General features: G+C 40.9%; 2 protein-coding genes across 2 annotated transcripts in view; one reads left to right on the forward strand and one right to left on the reverse strand.

Moving 5' to 3' along the window:
- gask1a (golgi associated kinase 1A) overlaps positions 1–16666 on the forward strand; it is a 143222-nt gene that overhangs the window by 9162 nt on the left and 117394 nt on the right. The gene's annotated exons all lie outside the window — the stretch shown is intronic.
- LOC125893427 (potassium voltage-gated channel subfamily G member 4-like) lies at positions 29–16044 on the reverse strand. The gene is made up of 2 exons (XM_049584090.1): positions 15316–16044; positions 29–883 (listed from the first exon to the last, which is right to left on the reverse strand). Exons 1-2 carry the CDS (start codon positions 16042–16044, stop codon positions 29–31), a joined length of 1584 nt encoding a protein of 527 aa, XP_049440047.1.

The following is a 16666-nucleotide window of genomic DNA, read 5'->3' on the forward strand; positions in this document are numbered from 1 at the left end:
TTTAGTGTATTTCTATGGACTTAGTCAGTCACCGAAGAGAGTTGCTCCGAGCCAACACTGTAATGTCTGACATGAAAAGGTAATAAGGATCATCCACACCAGGTAAAAAATCATTTTCTGGCCAGTTATCAGGCCAAGTTTCTCTTTCTTTTATGCTTTCCTCAGCTTCAGTGGCAAGCTCAGCCCCTCTCTCCTCCTTCCACAACCTCTTGTGCTCCTCCTTGAGCTCGGTGTAGGTGTGGAGGAATGTGTGGAAGATGGATGTGGAAGGGAAAGATAGAATGAGGATTCCTGATAAGATGCTGATCAGCGCTGCCAGTTGGCCAGGGATGCTGCGGGGCACCATGTCACCGTACCCCACTGTGGTCACCGAGATAATGGACCACCAGTATGATGCTGGGATGCTGCTGAAGCTGAACTGCGGGGACCTGGCAGCATTTGGAGCCAGCTCACTCTCAGCCAGATGTACAAGTGGGGAGAAGAGCGTCACAGCGAAACACACAAAGAGAAGCAGCAATCCAAAGTCTGTCATACTCCGCTGAATGGTAAGCCCCAAGGTCTGCAGACCCAGAGAGTGGCGGGCCAGCCTCATCACATACATGATACGCAATGCCCTCATCACACGCAGGATAAGACCCAGTTTATCCAGGTTGCTCCTCCCTGCACTGGTCACAATATCCTGAACAGACTCATCCCTGAGATCCACCAACAGGGAGACATAGTAGGGAAAGATGGCAGCAGCATCAATTACGTTCAGAGGGCCACGGGCAAACTCCAGCTTGCTCTTTGCGTGAAAGAATCGCACTAGAAACTCTAAGGAGAACCAAGCAACACAAATAGACTCCAGCATAAACAAGCTGCGGCACTTTTGGGAGCATCTACCCTGTTGAGACAACAAAAGACAAAGAAACTGAGTGAGTTTTACAGGCCTATAAATGAAGCAAAGTTTCAGTCACAAGATTTACTTAGATTGCTAAAGTAGTCTGCTAGTGGTTTTCCATGTTTCAGCCCCATAACTGTCTTTTAAGGTCATTTTAGTAAGGTATGAAACTCAACTGGTTGTGACTTATTTGAGGGAATACATTACATAAACAATCTGTAACCTTTGTTGATTTTTATGTTAACATCATCAAGGTAATGTTGGTGTGGTGATGAATTTGCAAGCAGAAGCTTTTTTGTTTTTTTACTCAAAATGTTTGCTAGCTTGACATCTTACATTTGAGAAACTGACTCTCAGGTTTTAGATGCAACAGATTCACTGATTTTACGCTTAAAGATCAGTTCTCAGTTACTAGTTGTAATGATGTCATCTATATTTGATATGTTGATAACATTGCTTGCATTCTTCAGGGCACTCTTTATTGCAGCACGATTGACAGTGAAGACGGATTTATACTTCAGCTCTATGCAAAACCTTCACCGTAGCTTATGCACATGACCTATGTTGTTGTGAGTATTTATACTTGTGTGGTGGTGTGTCTATGTCAAAACACACAGTAAACACGACTTAACTATTTCAATTCCAAGTATACAAATCAGCTTCAATATAACTCAGAGGACTCACAAACAAAACATTTATCTTTTATTGGACACATTTTCCCCACAAATGCAACATGCTAACGCTATTAGAGCAAGCCTATGGCATTTTACATTATATAAATTAGCCTAGCAGCTAGTAGAGATTTCCTCTTCTCGTGTGAAGTGTTGAAGTGAAAAAGTCAAGGTCCCGAGCCGTGCCAGAAAGGTTGCAACCTCGTTCCCATCTTCTCGAACGGACTTTTGTTGTTTTCTATTAGATGTCACAAACTCAAATACTCAGAGGTAAAAAATCACTGGAGACACGTAGAATCAGATGCAACTGAGTTTAATGTGCTCGCAGGCAACAAACACATCATAACTCAATGAGTCAAGCGCTGGAGCATGACTCTAACAGTATCCAGGTATTCAGCACATCTACAGCACCCATCTATGCATTATCTTTATTACCAATGTTGCAGATCTTTGCACCATTTTGTTTGCTAACCTTAGTTGCTATAAATTACCCTTGTTTTAAGTAAATCTCAAGCATGGACTCCCTCCTTGTTACATTCCATAAGCCAGTTTGTGAAAATGTAAAGAATTACAATTGTTACTCTACCATACTAATAATAATACTAAAACTATAATCCTATAGTACATGTACATCACAACGTTATATTTTTTTAAGCAATGGTGTGTGTGGAGCCATATAAAGAAATAGGGGGTCTTAACCTATTATGAGATTAACTGCAATTTATTCATTTCACTAGCATTTTACTCATCGAGCTTGCTCCACTGCCAAAAAATGTGACCCACCCGGGTAAAAAAAAACTTGGTGGCAAAAGGTTTTTGTAAAATGGCAGTTAAGTCTTAGTTGTTGGCAGTAGTTGGCCCACCTTGTAGCACTGGAGGAAACTTAGGGATATATTCCTCCAGCAGTGTTGGTGGAGGAAACAAAAGTACTTAGCAAATGAATGTGTTGTTGTTGTGGTAATACATTACCACTTTTAGCAGTAACAGAGTAATATAATGTGTTACTAATTGCTAATTACTAGTTGATAGGATAATTTATACAATGTAAAATGCCATAGGTTTGTGCTAATAATGTTAGTGCTGTATTTGTTTTGAAGTCATGTTTAGTAAAAGACAATTGTTTTGTCAGTGAGACTTGTGAGCAGTAATGGAGCAGAAATTTGTAAGCTTACCTTTGTTAAATGTTGCTTCTGTAGTGTAATATTTACTATAGTGTTCGTACTGTACCTTTAAACTGACCTTTAAAACATACGTGTTGAAGCAATATAATCTGTGCAACTGACAAATTACACACTGGTTTAATATTTCATGTATTCTTATGACACACACACTCATTGAGCACTTAAGCATTGTGGTGGAGAAGTACCTAGGACTCACTGTGAATCATTTCTAAAAATAGCATGAGGATGGGTTCAGAAAACACTAGTGGAAAGTTAGGGGAACTGCAGTTTGTCCTGATATGACCCTAGAGGGGGAAGGACTAAAAAAAGTGTAAACTCAGCAGAAATGTGACACCGATATGGTGGGAAGGACTAAAAAAGTGTAAACTCAGCAGAAATGTGACACCTTTATGATCAGCGCCCAGTGGAAAAGTTTAAGGAAAAGAGATGACTCAGCAGAAATTCTATGATAAAAGAGCGAGCGCAAACAAAGAAATTTCAGTCCTGCTTATAGGGATAACCTGGTTTCTCAGGTTCCATGTGAGCATCATAGCTTGAAAAAGAGCAAAAGCAGGATAAAGCTTAAAACCCTTAGAGAGGGTGGAGAAAACTGCCCAGAACTGCCTCTACGCCCAGCAGTGTAAGGAGAAGGCCAACAGGATTATTACAGACCCAAACTGAATTGACAAGGTCCATGTCAACTGCTGAGGGACCAGGACTTGCTGATGAGAAGTGGGCTACTGGAACAAGACATGCATGGACAAGAGATGAGAATATGGAATTGATGGATCGCTACTACAACAGCAGCCCCAATGAGAGGGGCTAAACCAAGAAGCAGCTGTTAGCCCAGTGCTGAAACATCAAGAGAAAGAAACTATCACAGCTGGAACTGTGACACCAACAGATGGGTAACACTCCTGAACACCATGGAGATACTGACCTAACCACAGTAGAGATTAGCAGTGCTAAACAACCTGATGGTACTCCACCACCATCAGCCATGACACCTGCATCCAACAAGCTGAGAATGAAGATTGTGCTCGGACCAAATACAGTCCGACCCCAGATAAGATTACCTTGGCTCACTAGCAAAGTCCCATCAGAAGCACTGCTTGCAGATGTTAAGACAGCTCTATTCAGTATCCCCACTGCCACAATCAAACCAATTATTTAGTACTACAGCAACAGTAATCCTGGAGCTACTTGGGTATGAGATCAATAACCCAACATGCAGAGAGTGCCCCCCATGGAAGATAAGGCTGGAAGTCAAGATCAAGGAAGCTCAGAGGGACATTAGTTGGCTTACAGAAGTGCAGAAGGGGGTCATGACAGACAGGTCCTGCATGAATAAGAAGTACAACAAGATGTCAATAAGTGAGGCTCGAGAGACTGCCAGACAAAGACTCACAGCTCTGGCTGTGAATATGGCTGAAGGGGTACACAAGATAAACAGAGGCCAAGTGAATAAATAGCCTGTTCCCCAAAGATCCATAGAGGGTATACTCCTAGCTGCAAGGGAACAAAAACACAAGAACAAACCCACCCAGAGGTAACCAGTTGCTCAGGTCACAGTACTGATGCTAACAGCTAACAGCTAACAGCGTTCCGTGATCACCTGGCAGCACAAATGAGTGAGCTGCTTGCACTCACCCATACTGGGTAAAACAAGGCATGACAATACTGATCATGAAAGATCCCCACAAGGGAGCAATACCTTCGAACCTGCAGCATGGAAGCTCCTCTCAGGTATCATAGAAGCTATGCAAAGTAGGAACATAAGTCAATACATGGGCAAAGCTCAGAAGGGCATAGGAAACAACACCAAAGGGTTGAGGCACCAGCTACTGGTTAACACAGCAGTCACCCAACACTCTTAGACTAGACAGACCAACCTAAGCAACGCCTGGATTGACTACAGGAAAGCCAACGACTCAATGCCTCTCACATGGATACTGGAGTGCCTGGCACCTTACAAGACAGTACACTGTTAACATTTATCAAGAACTCGATGTGGCAGTTGAAGACAACACTGAAAGCCACCTTCAAGGCCATCACACAAGTCACCATCAAGTGCGGCATATACCGAGGTGATGCACTGTCCCTCCTGCTGTTCTGCATAGGCCTGAATCCTCTCTACAGATTCAGAAGTGGAGCAATTATCACCGACCTCCTGTACATGGATTATATCAAGCTGTTTGTCAGGAATGAATGAGATATTGACTCACTGATCCACCTTACCAGGATCTACAGTGAGGACATCAGTATGTTATTTGGGCTGGATAAGTGCAATCGCATGGTGACAAAGAAAGGGAAGATGATCAAAATTGAAGGGGTCAAGATTCAAGATTCAGGACAACTGTATTAATCCCTTAAAGGGCCATTTCATTTGACAGCTTGTACAACAACTCGAAAGAAAATTGACAGCTGCACACACACACACACACACACACACACACACACAAACATATATGTATGTATATATATATATATATATATATATATAGATAGATATATACTAGTCCATACCCATTGAGCGCACAGTTGCCCACATACAGTTTCACATGGTGTGTTTGCGATACAGGTCATAGGAAATTGCAGATTAAATAGTCAAGTGAACCCATTAAGAAGAGCAGTGTATTCAGACAGCGTTTTTGTGAATTTGATAGTATAATTGCTTTATTGAAAGTACAGTAGTACCATTGCCAATAGTGGGATAGTTAGTGGGCTAAAGCAGTACATTACTAGTGGAGGTAGCACGTTGAAAGGTAGGTAGTTAAAGTGTTTGTAAGTTGTATTGACTTAAAAGTGGGGCGCACTGGTAGAATGACTGACTGATTGATGACACACTGACAGTTTCCGTGATTATGTACACCATACCATAACTTAATCATACCAAAAATTAGAAAAAAAAAAAAAATCTTCGGCCACAGGGGGAGCCACAGCGATCGGGCGTATTTTAGCCATTTTTAAGCATTTTTCTGTTGTTATAGCGCCACCCAGTTGCCAATTAGAGTTAAATTTCTCCAGTCACTTTGAAGTGTCCTGTTCTACATATCTACCAAGTTTAGTAAAAATCGATATGGTGGTTAGGCCTAGATAAGAAATTAGCTCTCTAGCGTCCCCATTTTGTGTGATCGGGTCAATAATGGAGGGGTCCCCTCAGATTATGTGTGGTCATATGCCTATAAAGTTGCGTGGTGATCTGTGGAAACCCTTGAGATGTTATACACCTTTATGTGATGAGCCACGCTCTCCGCAATATTTATTGCCTTATAGAAGCTCAGTTTTAGTAAGTTTTCCAACTTTTGCCAAGATGGAACTTTAGGTATTGGTCCCTAGATTATGTTCACCAAGTTTCATGCAGATCGGTCAAACTTCTTAGGAAGAGATCGATTTTAAGTGTTTACAAATAATTCAAAATGGCGGACAATTGATATACCAGAAGTTATGCGTTCTTGAGGCAAAATTGTTCCTCATGAGGAGAGGCATCTCTGTGCAAAGTTTCATTTCTCTACGACATACGGAGCATGAGATATGTCCATTTGCAATTTCAATCGGTTGCTATAGCGCCCCCCTTTGGCCAATTGATGTAATATTGCTTCATTGGCATCCTCCCATTACCCTCTACCGCTGTGACAAATTTCATATGGATTGACCAAGTCAGTGAGGAGCATATGGATTGACCAAGTCAGTGAGGAGCATATGGATTGACCAAGTCAGTGAGGAGCACCCACACCCACAGACAGAGTTTTCGTCATTATATAGTAAGATATGTATATATACTATACTTTGTCATTATCTATATGCAGTACATTTACTACATTCTACATTCCTATCTACATTCTGTTTACATTGTGTTTATTCATTTGATATACCGTCAAGTGTATATTACTTTACTTTATTTATATTTGTATTGTTTATATGTTAGACCTACATATTAAAATTTTAGAAATACAATTACAATTAAGATTTTAGAGTGGAAAAAAGGGAAGGAGAACCATGCAAAAGTTTGGGCACTTAAAGACATTTGAGCTCTCAGACAACTTTTACCTCAGACCTTAATAAGCTAGGCTTCTAAGTCAGGCTTCTGGCTTGTTCACAGTCATTGTTAGGACAGGCCAGGTGATTCAAATTTCAAAGCTTTATAAATGCTCTGACTCCTAAAACCGTGTCCTAGCAATCAACAGCAATGGGCTCCTCTAAACAGCTGCCTAGCATTCTAAAAATTAAAATAACTGATGCCTACAAAGCAGGAGAAGGCTATAAGAAGATAGCAAAGTGTTTTCAGGTAGCTGTTTCCTCAGTTCATGATGTAACAGGAACTGTGGAGGTCAAGTTGGGGTCTGAAAAAACAAAAAACCTTACAAGAGAGCTGCTTGTAGGATTGCTACAAAGACAAGTCAAAACCCCCCAACTGACTGCAAAAGACCTGCAGGTAGATTTAACAGACTCTGGAGTGGTGGTGCACTGTTCTACTGTGCAACAACACCTGTACAAATATGACCTTCATAGAAGAGTCATTAGACGAAAACTTTTCCTGTGTTGTAAGTTGCAAAGGCACATCTAAACAAGTCTTGTGGCATGATGAATTTAAAATAGAACTTTCTGCAGTAAGCAAAAGAATGTTTGGAGAAAAAAGGGTGCAGAATTTCATAAAAAGAACACCTGTCCAACTGTTAAACATGGGGTTGGATTGATCATGCTTTGGGCTTGTTGCAGCCAGTGGCAGGGGGATCATTTCAAAAGTAAAGGAAAGAATGGATTCAGTTAAATTCCAGCAAATTCTGGAAGCAAACATCACACCATTGGCTACTACAACAGGACAACGATCCTAAACACTCCTCAAAATCCACAATAGACCACGAAGAGGAGCAAGCTGAAGGTTTTGCCATTGCCCTCACAGTTCATTCATTCATTTTCCATAACCACTTATCCTGTTGGCGTTTGCGGGGGTGCCGGAGCCTATCCCAGTTGACACTGGGCAAGAGGTGAGGTACACCTTAGACAGGTTGCCAGACTATCACAGGGCTAACACAGTGCCTACCATTCAGGTTCACATTCACACCTACGGGCAATTTAGAGTCACCAATTAACTTAACATGCATGTCTTTGGATTGTGGGAGGAAGGTGCAGTACCAGGAGAAAACCCACGCAGAAACAGAGAGAACATGCAAACTCCGCACAGAAGGGCTCCTCCACAATGGGTTCTATCCCCCCCACCCTGGGTTCTAACCAAGGCCCCTCTTGTTGGGGGGGTGCTACTAAGTACTGACCATGCAGTGTGCCCACACTTTTGCTTCAAGCCCTCTTACTTTTTTGTTATTTTGTAACTGTATAAGATTTTAATTAAAAAGTTATCTCTCTTAAAATATTGAGGAAATGTGTCATCTTTAACGTCACACCTTTTTGAAATCAATTCATCTGCATACAGATTTGTGGTGCTCTTCCCAGCTAATTTTCTGATTTTCCTTATTTCAGCTTCTAATTATCTACTATGCGTTTAAACCCACACTAGTTCCGTTTAAGCACTCATAGCTCTCTTCCTCTTTCAATGACTTTCTAGCTAATTCCAAATGTTGTTTACACGTTGTTAGCCTTGTTAGCTATGTTAGCTTATCACTTCGGGATGGCTTCTCCTTCTCCTGTTCTCTCTTGCTTGGTGGGCCAGATGTTTAGCTATTCCTCTGCCTCTTTTAGCAATAGTGGTTCATGTAATAAATGTAGTTTATTTGCTGCGTTGGAGGTGAGGCTTAGTAAACTGGAAATGCAGCTCTGCACCATGGAAAATCACTCAGTGGCTGCGGTATTTAGCCAGCCCCCTGTAGCCTGTGCGGAGCTACATAGCGTAGCTTCTGCTAGCTGTCCTCCGGCAACTCCTGTGCAGCTGGGAGGTTGGGTAACTGTTTGAGAGAAGCGTAGTACTAAGCCGAAGCCCACGGTTCACCACCAGCCTGTTCATGTTTCTGACCATTTTTCCCCACTCAGTGACACACCGGCTGAGGAGAAAACTCTGGTCATTGGCAGCTCTATTCTGAGAAATGTGAAGTTAGCAACAGCAGCGGCCATAGTCAAATGTATCCCTGGGGCCAGAGCGGGAGACACTGAGTCAAATATAAAACTGCTGGGTAGGGCTAAACATAGATTTAGTAAGACTCTCATTCCTGCTGGTGGTAATGACACCCAGTTACACCAATCAGAGGTCACAAAAATGAATGTTGGATCGGTGTGTGCACATGCAAAAACTATGTCAGACTCCATACTTTTCTCTGGACCCCTTCCAAATCTGACCACTGATGAGATGTTTAGCCACATGTCATCATTCAATCGCTGGCTGTCCAGGTGGTGTCCAGAAAATGATGTGGGCTTCGTAAATAATTGGCCAACTTTCTGGAGAAATCTTGGTCTGATTAGAAGAGACGGCATTCATCCCACTTTGGATGGAGCTGCTCTCATCTCTAGGAACCTGTCCAAGTTTATTAGTAATTCAAAACCCTGACAACCCAGAGTTGAGACCAGGAATCAGAGTCACAGTCTTAAACGCTTCTCTGAGCTTCTAGTGCAGTTACCCACCCATAGTTTTATACAAACAGTGTCTGTTTCGACTACCTAAATTATTTAAACCTAAATTTAAAAAAAGAGGAGTTGTACATAAGAACCTAATAAAAATTAAAACCTCTTTTGTTACAGAAAGACAAAACAGGAGAATTAAATGCGGACTGTTAAATATCAGGTCTCTGTTGTCTAAAGCAGTGTTAGTGAATGAATTAATATCAGATAATCATATTGATTTACTCAGCCTCACTGAAACCTGGCTGTGTCACGATGAATACGTTAGTCTAAATGAATCCACTCCTCCCAGTCATAATAATACCCACATTCCTTGAGGCAGCGGCCAGGGAGGGGGAATTGCAGCCATTTTTAACTCTAGTCTGTTAATCAGCCCTAAACCTAAACTAGATTATAATTCCTTTGGGAGCCTTGTCCTTAGTCTTTTATATCTGACCTGGAAAACCTTGCAGCCACTTTTATTTTTGATAGTGTACCATGCTCCTGGCCCGCACTCTGAATTTCTATCTGAATTCTCAGAGTTTTTATCCAGTTTAGTTCTTAAATCAGACAAAGTTATTATTTTAGGTGATTTTAATATTCATGTTGACATTAATAATGACTGCCTCACTACTGTGTTTATCAAATTACTAGACTCCAGCTAGTCACAGTGTACATAAACTCACTCACTGTTTTAACCATACCCTCGATCTAGTTCTGACGTATGGAATTGAAATTGAAAACTCACTAGTCTTTCCACAGAATCCTTCTTTATCAGACCATTACTTAATAACTTTTGATTTCTTATAACTCGATAACTCGGCAAAAGCTACTATACTAGGTGATTATCTGATAGTGCTGTAGCAAAATTTAAGGAAATTATGCCATTGGCATTAAATTTAATACCAGGTCCCACTGTAACTGAGGTTTCCTGTACCGACTTTAAACTCTCCCAAATTGATTATCTTGTCGATAGGCTCGCTGCTAACAACACTTGACTCTGTAGCACCTCTTAAAAAGAAGTTAATGAAAAAAAGAAAGTTAGCTCTGTGGTACACATTAAAACAAATAATGTGAAAATTTGAAAGGAACTGGGATATCTCAAAGTCTCAAAACGTATAAGAGGGCCCTCCGCAATGCCAGAGCAAACTATTTCTCAGCATTAATAGAAGAAAATAAGAAGAACCCTGGTTTCTTTTCAGCACTGTAGCCAGGCTAACTGAGTGTCACAGCTCTATTGATCCTTGTATTCCTTTAGCCCTCAGGAGTAATGATTTTATGAGCTTTTTAATGACAAAATTCTAACTATTAGAGGCAAAATTCATGACTTTGTGCCATCAAACACTTGCAGAACAGCTGATTTGAATTAGTTCAATCAACTCTGAGTAGGCACACCTTGATTAAGCGCGTGCACAACAAAATTAGAAGCCATCATCAATGGAGCCCAGATACCTCGATTCACCATAGCAACTGGAGAGAAAAAGCAATCAACTTATTTTACACCTGTGGAATTGGAGGTGCTCATGAATGCCACCAGTGAATATGAGCATATATTTCATTAAAAAAAAGTAACATCGCTAAAGCTGCCAAGAAGAGAGAGGTGGCATGGGAGAAAATTGTTGCCCGAGTCAACGCCTAAGTTTGAATGCACTAGTCCATTCATTTAACATCTAACCACACTTAGTTAAAATCGTAGCATACAGGTGAAAAAGTGGTGGAGTGGTTTTGAATAAAATCTGATTTTCATGTAGGTGCAATCTCACAGGGGAAAAGCACACTTGGAAGCTGCTTTAAATGAAATATAAAAACATCATTCAAACAAGTAAGTCATATTTTACTTGGCCATGATTGTACCTTTCTTTAGTTTTATTCATATTTGATTTATTAAAGAAAGTAGCTTAAATAACCTGTCATTCAGTGGCTATTTCATCATGTAGCTACTGGCAACAGAAAGAAGGTAGAAGCTCGCAAAAAGGTGAAGGGCTGCCACCACCACCCCTGACAGAGGCTGAGGAGCTGCCCCTGAACCAAAATTCTGGACGACCAGTGGCTGAAAGCATCCCTGGGTGAAGCTCATCCGAGACACTCACTCGCCTAGACAAGAGTGCCTATGTAAGTGTGTGTGTGTACAGTATAATATGTGATTGTATATATGTTTGTGTGTGTGTATACATACACATATATGTGTATATATATATATATATATATATATATATATATATATATATATATATATATATATATATATACAGTGGTGGAAAAAAGTTTTCGGACACCCTTAAAATTTTTACACAATCTCAAATATTATCATGAAATATTTGTGGAAAAATCTTTTTTGTGTTTCAAAAGGTGTGGCTGTATTAGACAGATACAAACAAATACAAATTATATTTTTTTGTTTATTGTTTACAAGAAAAACTAACAAAACTAAATTCTTGACAGTTTCAGTATGTCAGTTCTCAACATTGTCGGTATCAAAGTCAACAAATAACAGAGAATGTGTTCAAAACTGAACAAAAAATAAATAAACCATCACATCATCAAATTAATATTTAGTAGTCCTGCCATTGTCACGTAGTAGAGCTCTAATCCTTGCTGGCATGTTCCCCACCCGCCTTTCACACTGTTGAGGGGGTAATCTAGTCCCATTCTTCTTGAATTACTGCATTTAATTCTTCTAAATTCTTTGGTTTATGCTTTGAAACAGACCTTTGATAATCCACCACAGATTTTCAGTGGGGCTCATGTCCGGGATTGAGCTGGCCACTCTAAGACCTGGATACTGTGCTCCTGCAGCCAAGTTCTACTGGCCTTGGATGTGTGGCAAGGGGCATTATCTTGTTGAAACATCCAGTTTTTACCTTGACGGAACAGTGCACGCGCAGAAGGGAGCATGTGGGTTTCGAGAATGGTACAATACTTGGTAGAGTTCAATGTGCCATCACAGACAGTGAGATGACCAACACCAGCAGCACTCATGCATCCCCAAACCATGATACTGCCTCCACCATGCTTGACAGTAGGTACTGTACATGCTGGAGATAATGCTTCGCCTAGCCTTCTCGTACTCACATTAGTAGGAGGAAGATAAAGCTGGAAACTGGACCATCTGACCACAAAATCTTCTTCCAATTCCTGGCTGTCCAGTTCTTGTGTGCCTGGGCCCACGCCGGGCTAACCTCTGTCTCTCATTGATCAGGGGCTTCTTGATAGCCTTGTAGGACCTTAAGCCATGATCTAAAAGTCGGCCACGCACAGTGCGGGTGGAACACTGGACACCAGTTTGGTTTGACCACTGCTGCTGAAGCTCCTGTGATGTCATTCGGCGGTTTTGCCTGCACATGCGGGTCAGGATGCGGTCATTTCTTGCTGAAGAAACCCTTGGACGCCCAGATCTTGGTTTGTCTTCCAAGCTGTTGGTTCGTCTGTATTTCTGCAGAGTGTATCCAACTGCTGAAGGACTGCATCTGCACTTCCTGGCTATCTGGTGGCAGCTGTACCCTTCCTGGCTGAGAATCTTTATCTTCAGGCGTGTTTCCTGCGTTAGGTTCCTTGTTTTAGCCATTTTTGTGTCTGAAGAACTTTCAAGTGTGCTGGCTTTATGTAGACACGAAGCTTGGCAACAAAAATTGTGTCTTTTAATAAAAAGAACGACCTTCATCACTGGTACCAAAATGACCCAATACTCAAAATTTCTTATGTATTTTTATGGAACCAATCAATTTTAATTTTTTAATGGCTTTTTTAGGATTTATTTAGTATTTTGGCTGTGACTGTACTAAAAGAAATTGCACTTGAAGACCTAAGACATTGGAAAGCCCTGCAAAATAATAGCTAATTACTGATCTCAGTCTGAGGTTGCAGCAGAATGTCTCTAACATAATATTAAATATAACATAGAATACAGAATATAATTTTAGAATATTGTCATTGACTTCAACTGATTTCTACATCAGTTACCAGCAATCCTGTGGAACTCTTATTTTATGTTCCTGAGAGATTTGTACCCAGGGAACACCATCATTATGGGCAGCAGGTGTTTGAGAGCTAGTGTCACCTTTCTGACAGCTCTACATACCATGGCCTCTCTGATGTGTTCTTCATCACCAATACCATATAAAAAGCTACCGTTCACAAAAAAATATAGCACAATGCACAACATTTGCTCTGATGAGAGCGCACATCTGGTGTGTCAGATTTGATATGTGTGGCCGGAGAATGTTGTTGAGGTAAATGATTGAGTCTAATGAAAAACGGTACAGTTCAAACAGATAATCACTGGGGAATGACAGCACATCTAAACAGGGTCTAAAGATCCTCTCCCGGCGTAAAGCAATGCGAATTAATGCTGCCTCAATATCGATCTTATTTCCTACATACAGAAAACCCATGTCTGTCTGACAGCTCGCTTCAGGCTTGGCAGTAGGGAGGAGACAGGGTGAACGAGCAGGTTAGGTTCACAGAGTCAGTTGCCATGGTGATTGACTCGGAGTTTGACTTACTTCTCTTTCTGGAACTGAAAACCTAGAGTTTTCACTTTCTGGAATACCCCCCTGATATTTAGGGCCTGTTTATATGGTTCTGTATATTTCTGAAAATGGGTATTTATCTTTGCATTTGCACCTATCATTTACACGTAACCAGCATTTTCAAAAACAGCTTCCAAAGTGAAAGTTTTTAAAAAATATCCATTTCTATGGAGACATGTAAACAGGATAGACTGAGAGTTTGGACAACGATGACGTTGCAACCCAGTTTGTGTATGCCCATTAGGCGCCTGGGAACCACAACAACGATGGCGGATATATGCTGGTTTGTTTACATTTTGTTAGCACTTTTGGGACTACTTACGAGCTTACAAATGAACTTAGCACTCCTGCATCATCATCACTGCTACATCGGCGCACAAGGACGTCTGTTGTTCCCAATATTAGTAAGTGTATAGCAGCTAACTATGCTACATAAGGTCCAAATGTAGTTTATCATTGTTTTTATCACTAGCGCCAGAGGAAAACAAATCACTGTGCATGCGCAGACCATTCTTTTATGGTGTTTGACAACTGGCAGCAAAAAGCTGCCAGAATTTTTTTTATACGGGACAAATAAAAATCTGTTTTTATTTGTATCGGTATCCGTGTAAACAAGGCCTTACTTAGATTGCTTCTCTCCAATTAACCTTCAACAACTGACCTCAATAATTTCTTCATCTAAATCATCAATGTGTCTACTTTAAGAAGTCTTACCTTTAGTTAACACTTCTATATTAGACATGATCAATATGTCTTTATTAAAAGGTTATTTACCACATTCTTTTAAGGTAGCTGTAATTAAACCTCTCCTAAAAAAGTCCACCCTGGATCCAGAGGTGTTAGCCAACCATCCCAATATCTAATCTTCCCTTTCTTTCAAAGATCCTTGAGAAAGTAGTCGCAGACCAGCTGTGTGATTTTCTCCATGATAATAATTTATTTGAGGAATTTCAGTCAGGATTTAGAGTGCATCATAGCACTGAGACAGCACTACATCGTTGTGCGCATGACAAGAGTAAAGACCTTGAACTTGAACTAGAAAAAAAAAATGCGATAGCCTACGAATGAGCATGTAGACACAAGAAATAGCATGCAAGTGATTTACACTAGGCTACTAGTGATAGTGACACTGAGTTGTAATAATCCAAAGGGCATTTTAATATGTCAGCTGGCCAAATAACATAATAATTTTGAAATAACTTCCAGGCAGAGTTTGGAAACCTATAGGTTAATACAACCATTTATAGTGCAAGCTCATAGATCATAGGTCTGATCATATGTAATTGAAAGACTTTTTATTCATTTTAACAGTAGGTTCATACAGACAGTAAAGTGATCCCATTTGAAATTTTAAAGAAGGAAATTAAGTTTAATATTATTTCTTTATTTTTGGGGCTCATCATTTTATTAACAAGACCGACTAAGTAATCATAACATGATAGAATAGGCTCAGAATAGGTTGGGTAGTGCTCTATATTTGGACTTAAAGTTACAATACAGTACACAGCATTACTTTGATTCATACATACCATGGCTTCTTCTTGTTGTTGGTCTGACATGGTGCTGATACACAAGCTGATCACAGTGACCACTACCATCACGACAGACAGAAAAGCAAACACTTTCCCTGCTAAACCTGAATGAGGGTTCTCCACTGCCTCTCCAATCATGCGGAACAGGCTGCCCTCTACCACAGGAGCCCTCAGTGCCCTCCTTCTCTGCCGCCACTCGTCCTCCTTGCGCTGGTGCTCGGCCACCTCCTCCACAGAGCAGATCACCCGGTGGCGGCAGCAGGGCTCCATATGTCTAACATCAATGCCCCAATACAGCAGCTCACCATGCAGGGCCACGTTGCAGACATCCTGCAGCAAACGTAACTTTCCTTTTGCCAGGAAGTTCAGTATGGCCCGAAAGGCTAAAGGGTCACGGTCAAAGAAGAATTCATGTCGCAGCTCGTCATAGTCATCACAAAACTCTGCTACCTCCCTAAGAGAAGTGCAGAAGCGCAGGCGACTCAGACGGCTCTGGGGGAAATCCTCCAGGGTGGTCCAGGGGAAGGCGTACCGGATGCCCCCCACATTGATAAGGGCCTGCTGGGAGGGATCGAGGTACTGGCTCGATGCTGGCCCACAGAGCAGCTGAGCACGCTGAAAGTACAAGCCTTTGACTGTGGCAGTTTTTGTGTCTGTGAAGACGTGGCTATAAGTGTCTTCACTACTGAAGGAATGGTCATCAAAGCCAGCACCGATAATGGCCATGGTGATAGATTGGTATTTGACAGAAGGGCTGAACCGTAGTCAAAGCATGGAGATTTGAAGAAAAATCTGAAATTATGAAATATATTGGTAATTCATATAAGGTTCTGGGTGAGTATCTTATGGTATTTATCTTTTCTTGTATTTATTTATTATGATCATTCAATAAGCTTTATAGAGCATTTCATCATCTTACAATCCCAGCAACCCCATCTCTAGCAGCAGTAGGTTTTAACAAATAAACTCTAATAATCTCACTATACACCACTTGTCTAGTACTAAACAGCAGACAGAAAAAGTTAGTGACTAGCTGGAGAGTATAGTGGAGCATTTAGCACATAAGGAGCTACCAGGAGAGTGAACATTGGACCCACATTCATCATGTGGCCAGAAATAAGAGTCTATAATTCTAATGTTGCTCTGCATCTATTAAAATGTTAACATGTTAGCTTTTTCCACTGCCCCTAGGTAGCCTTAATTTTATGTTGATGTTTTCTTCTATTTCATCGTTATGGTTTCAGAGGGGTTTTAGCTGGTTACTTAAAGTTTTAGTGAATTCTTTTCAGCTCAACAGCTGACAAAAATAGCAGTCAATTAGGACACTTTAACGATACTTAGACTGAAA

The sequence above is a fragment of the Epinephelus fuscoguttatus genome, linkage group LG8 (assembly GCF_011397635.1).
Source record: "Epinephelus fuscoguttatus linkage group LG8, E.fuscoguttatus.final_Chr_v1".
NCBI classification, from domain to species: domain Eukaryota; kingdom Metazoa; phylum Chordata; class Actinopteri; order Perciformes; family Serranidae; genus Epinephelus; species Epinephelus fuscoguttatus.

Excerpts from the sequence above, each read along its gene's own strand:
- LOC125893427 (XM_049584090.1), bottom strand. The coding sequence starts at position 16,044 with ATGGCCATTATCGGTGCTGGCTTTGATGACCATTCCTTCAGTAGTGAA. Across the intron at positions 884-15,315 it reads AACAACAAGAAGAAGCCATG|GGTAGATGCTCCCAAAAGTG; the intron begins GTATGTATGAAT and ends TTGTCTCAACAG.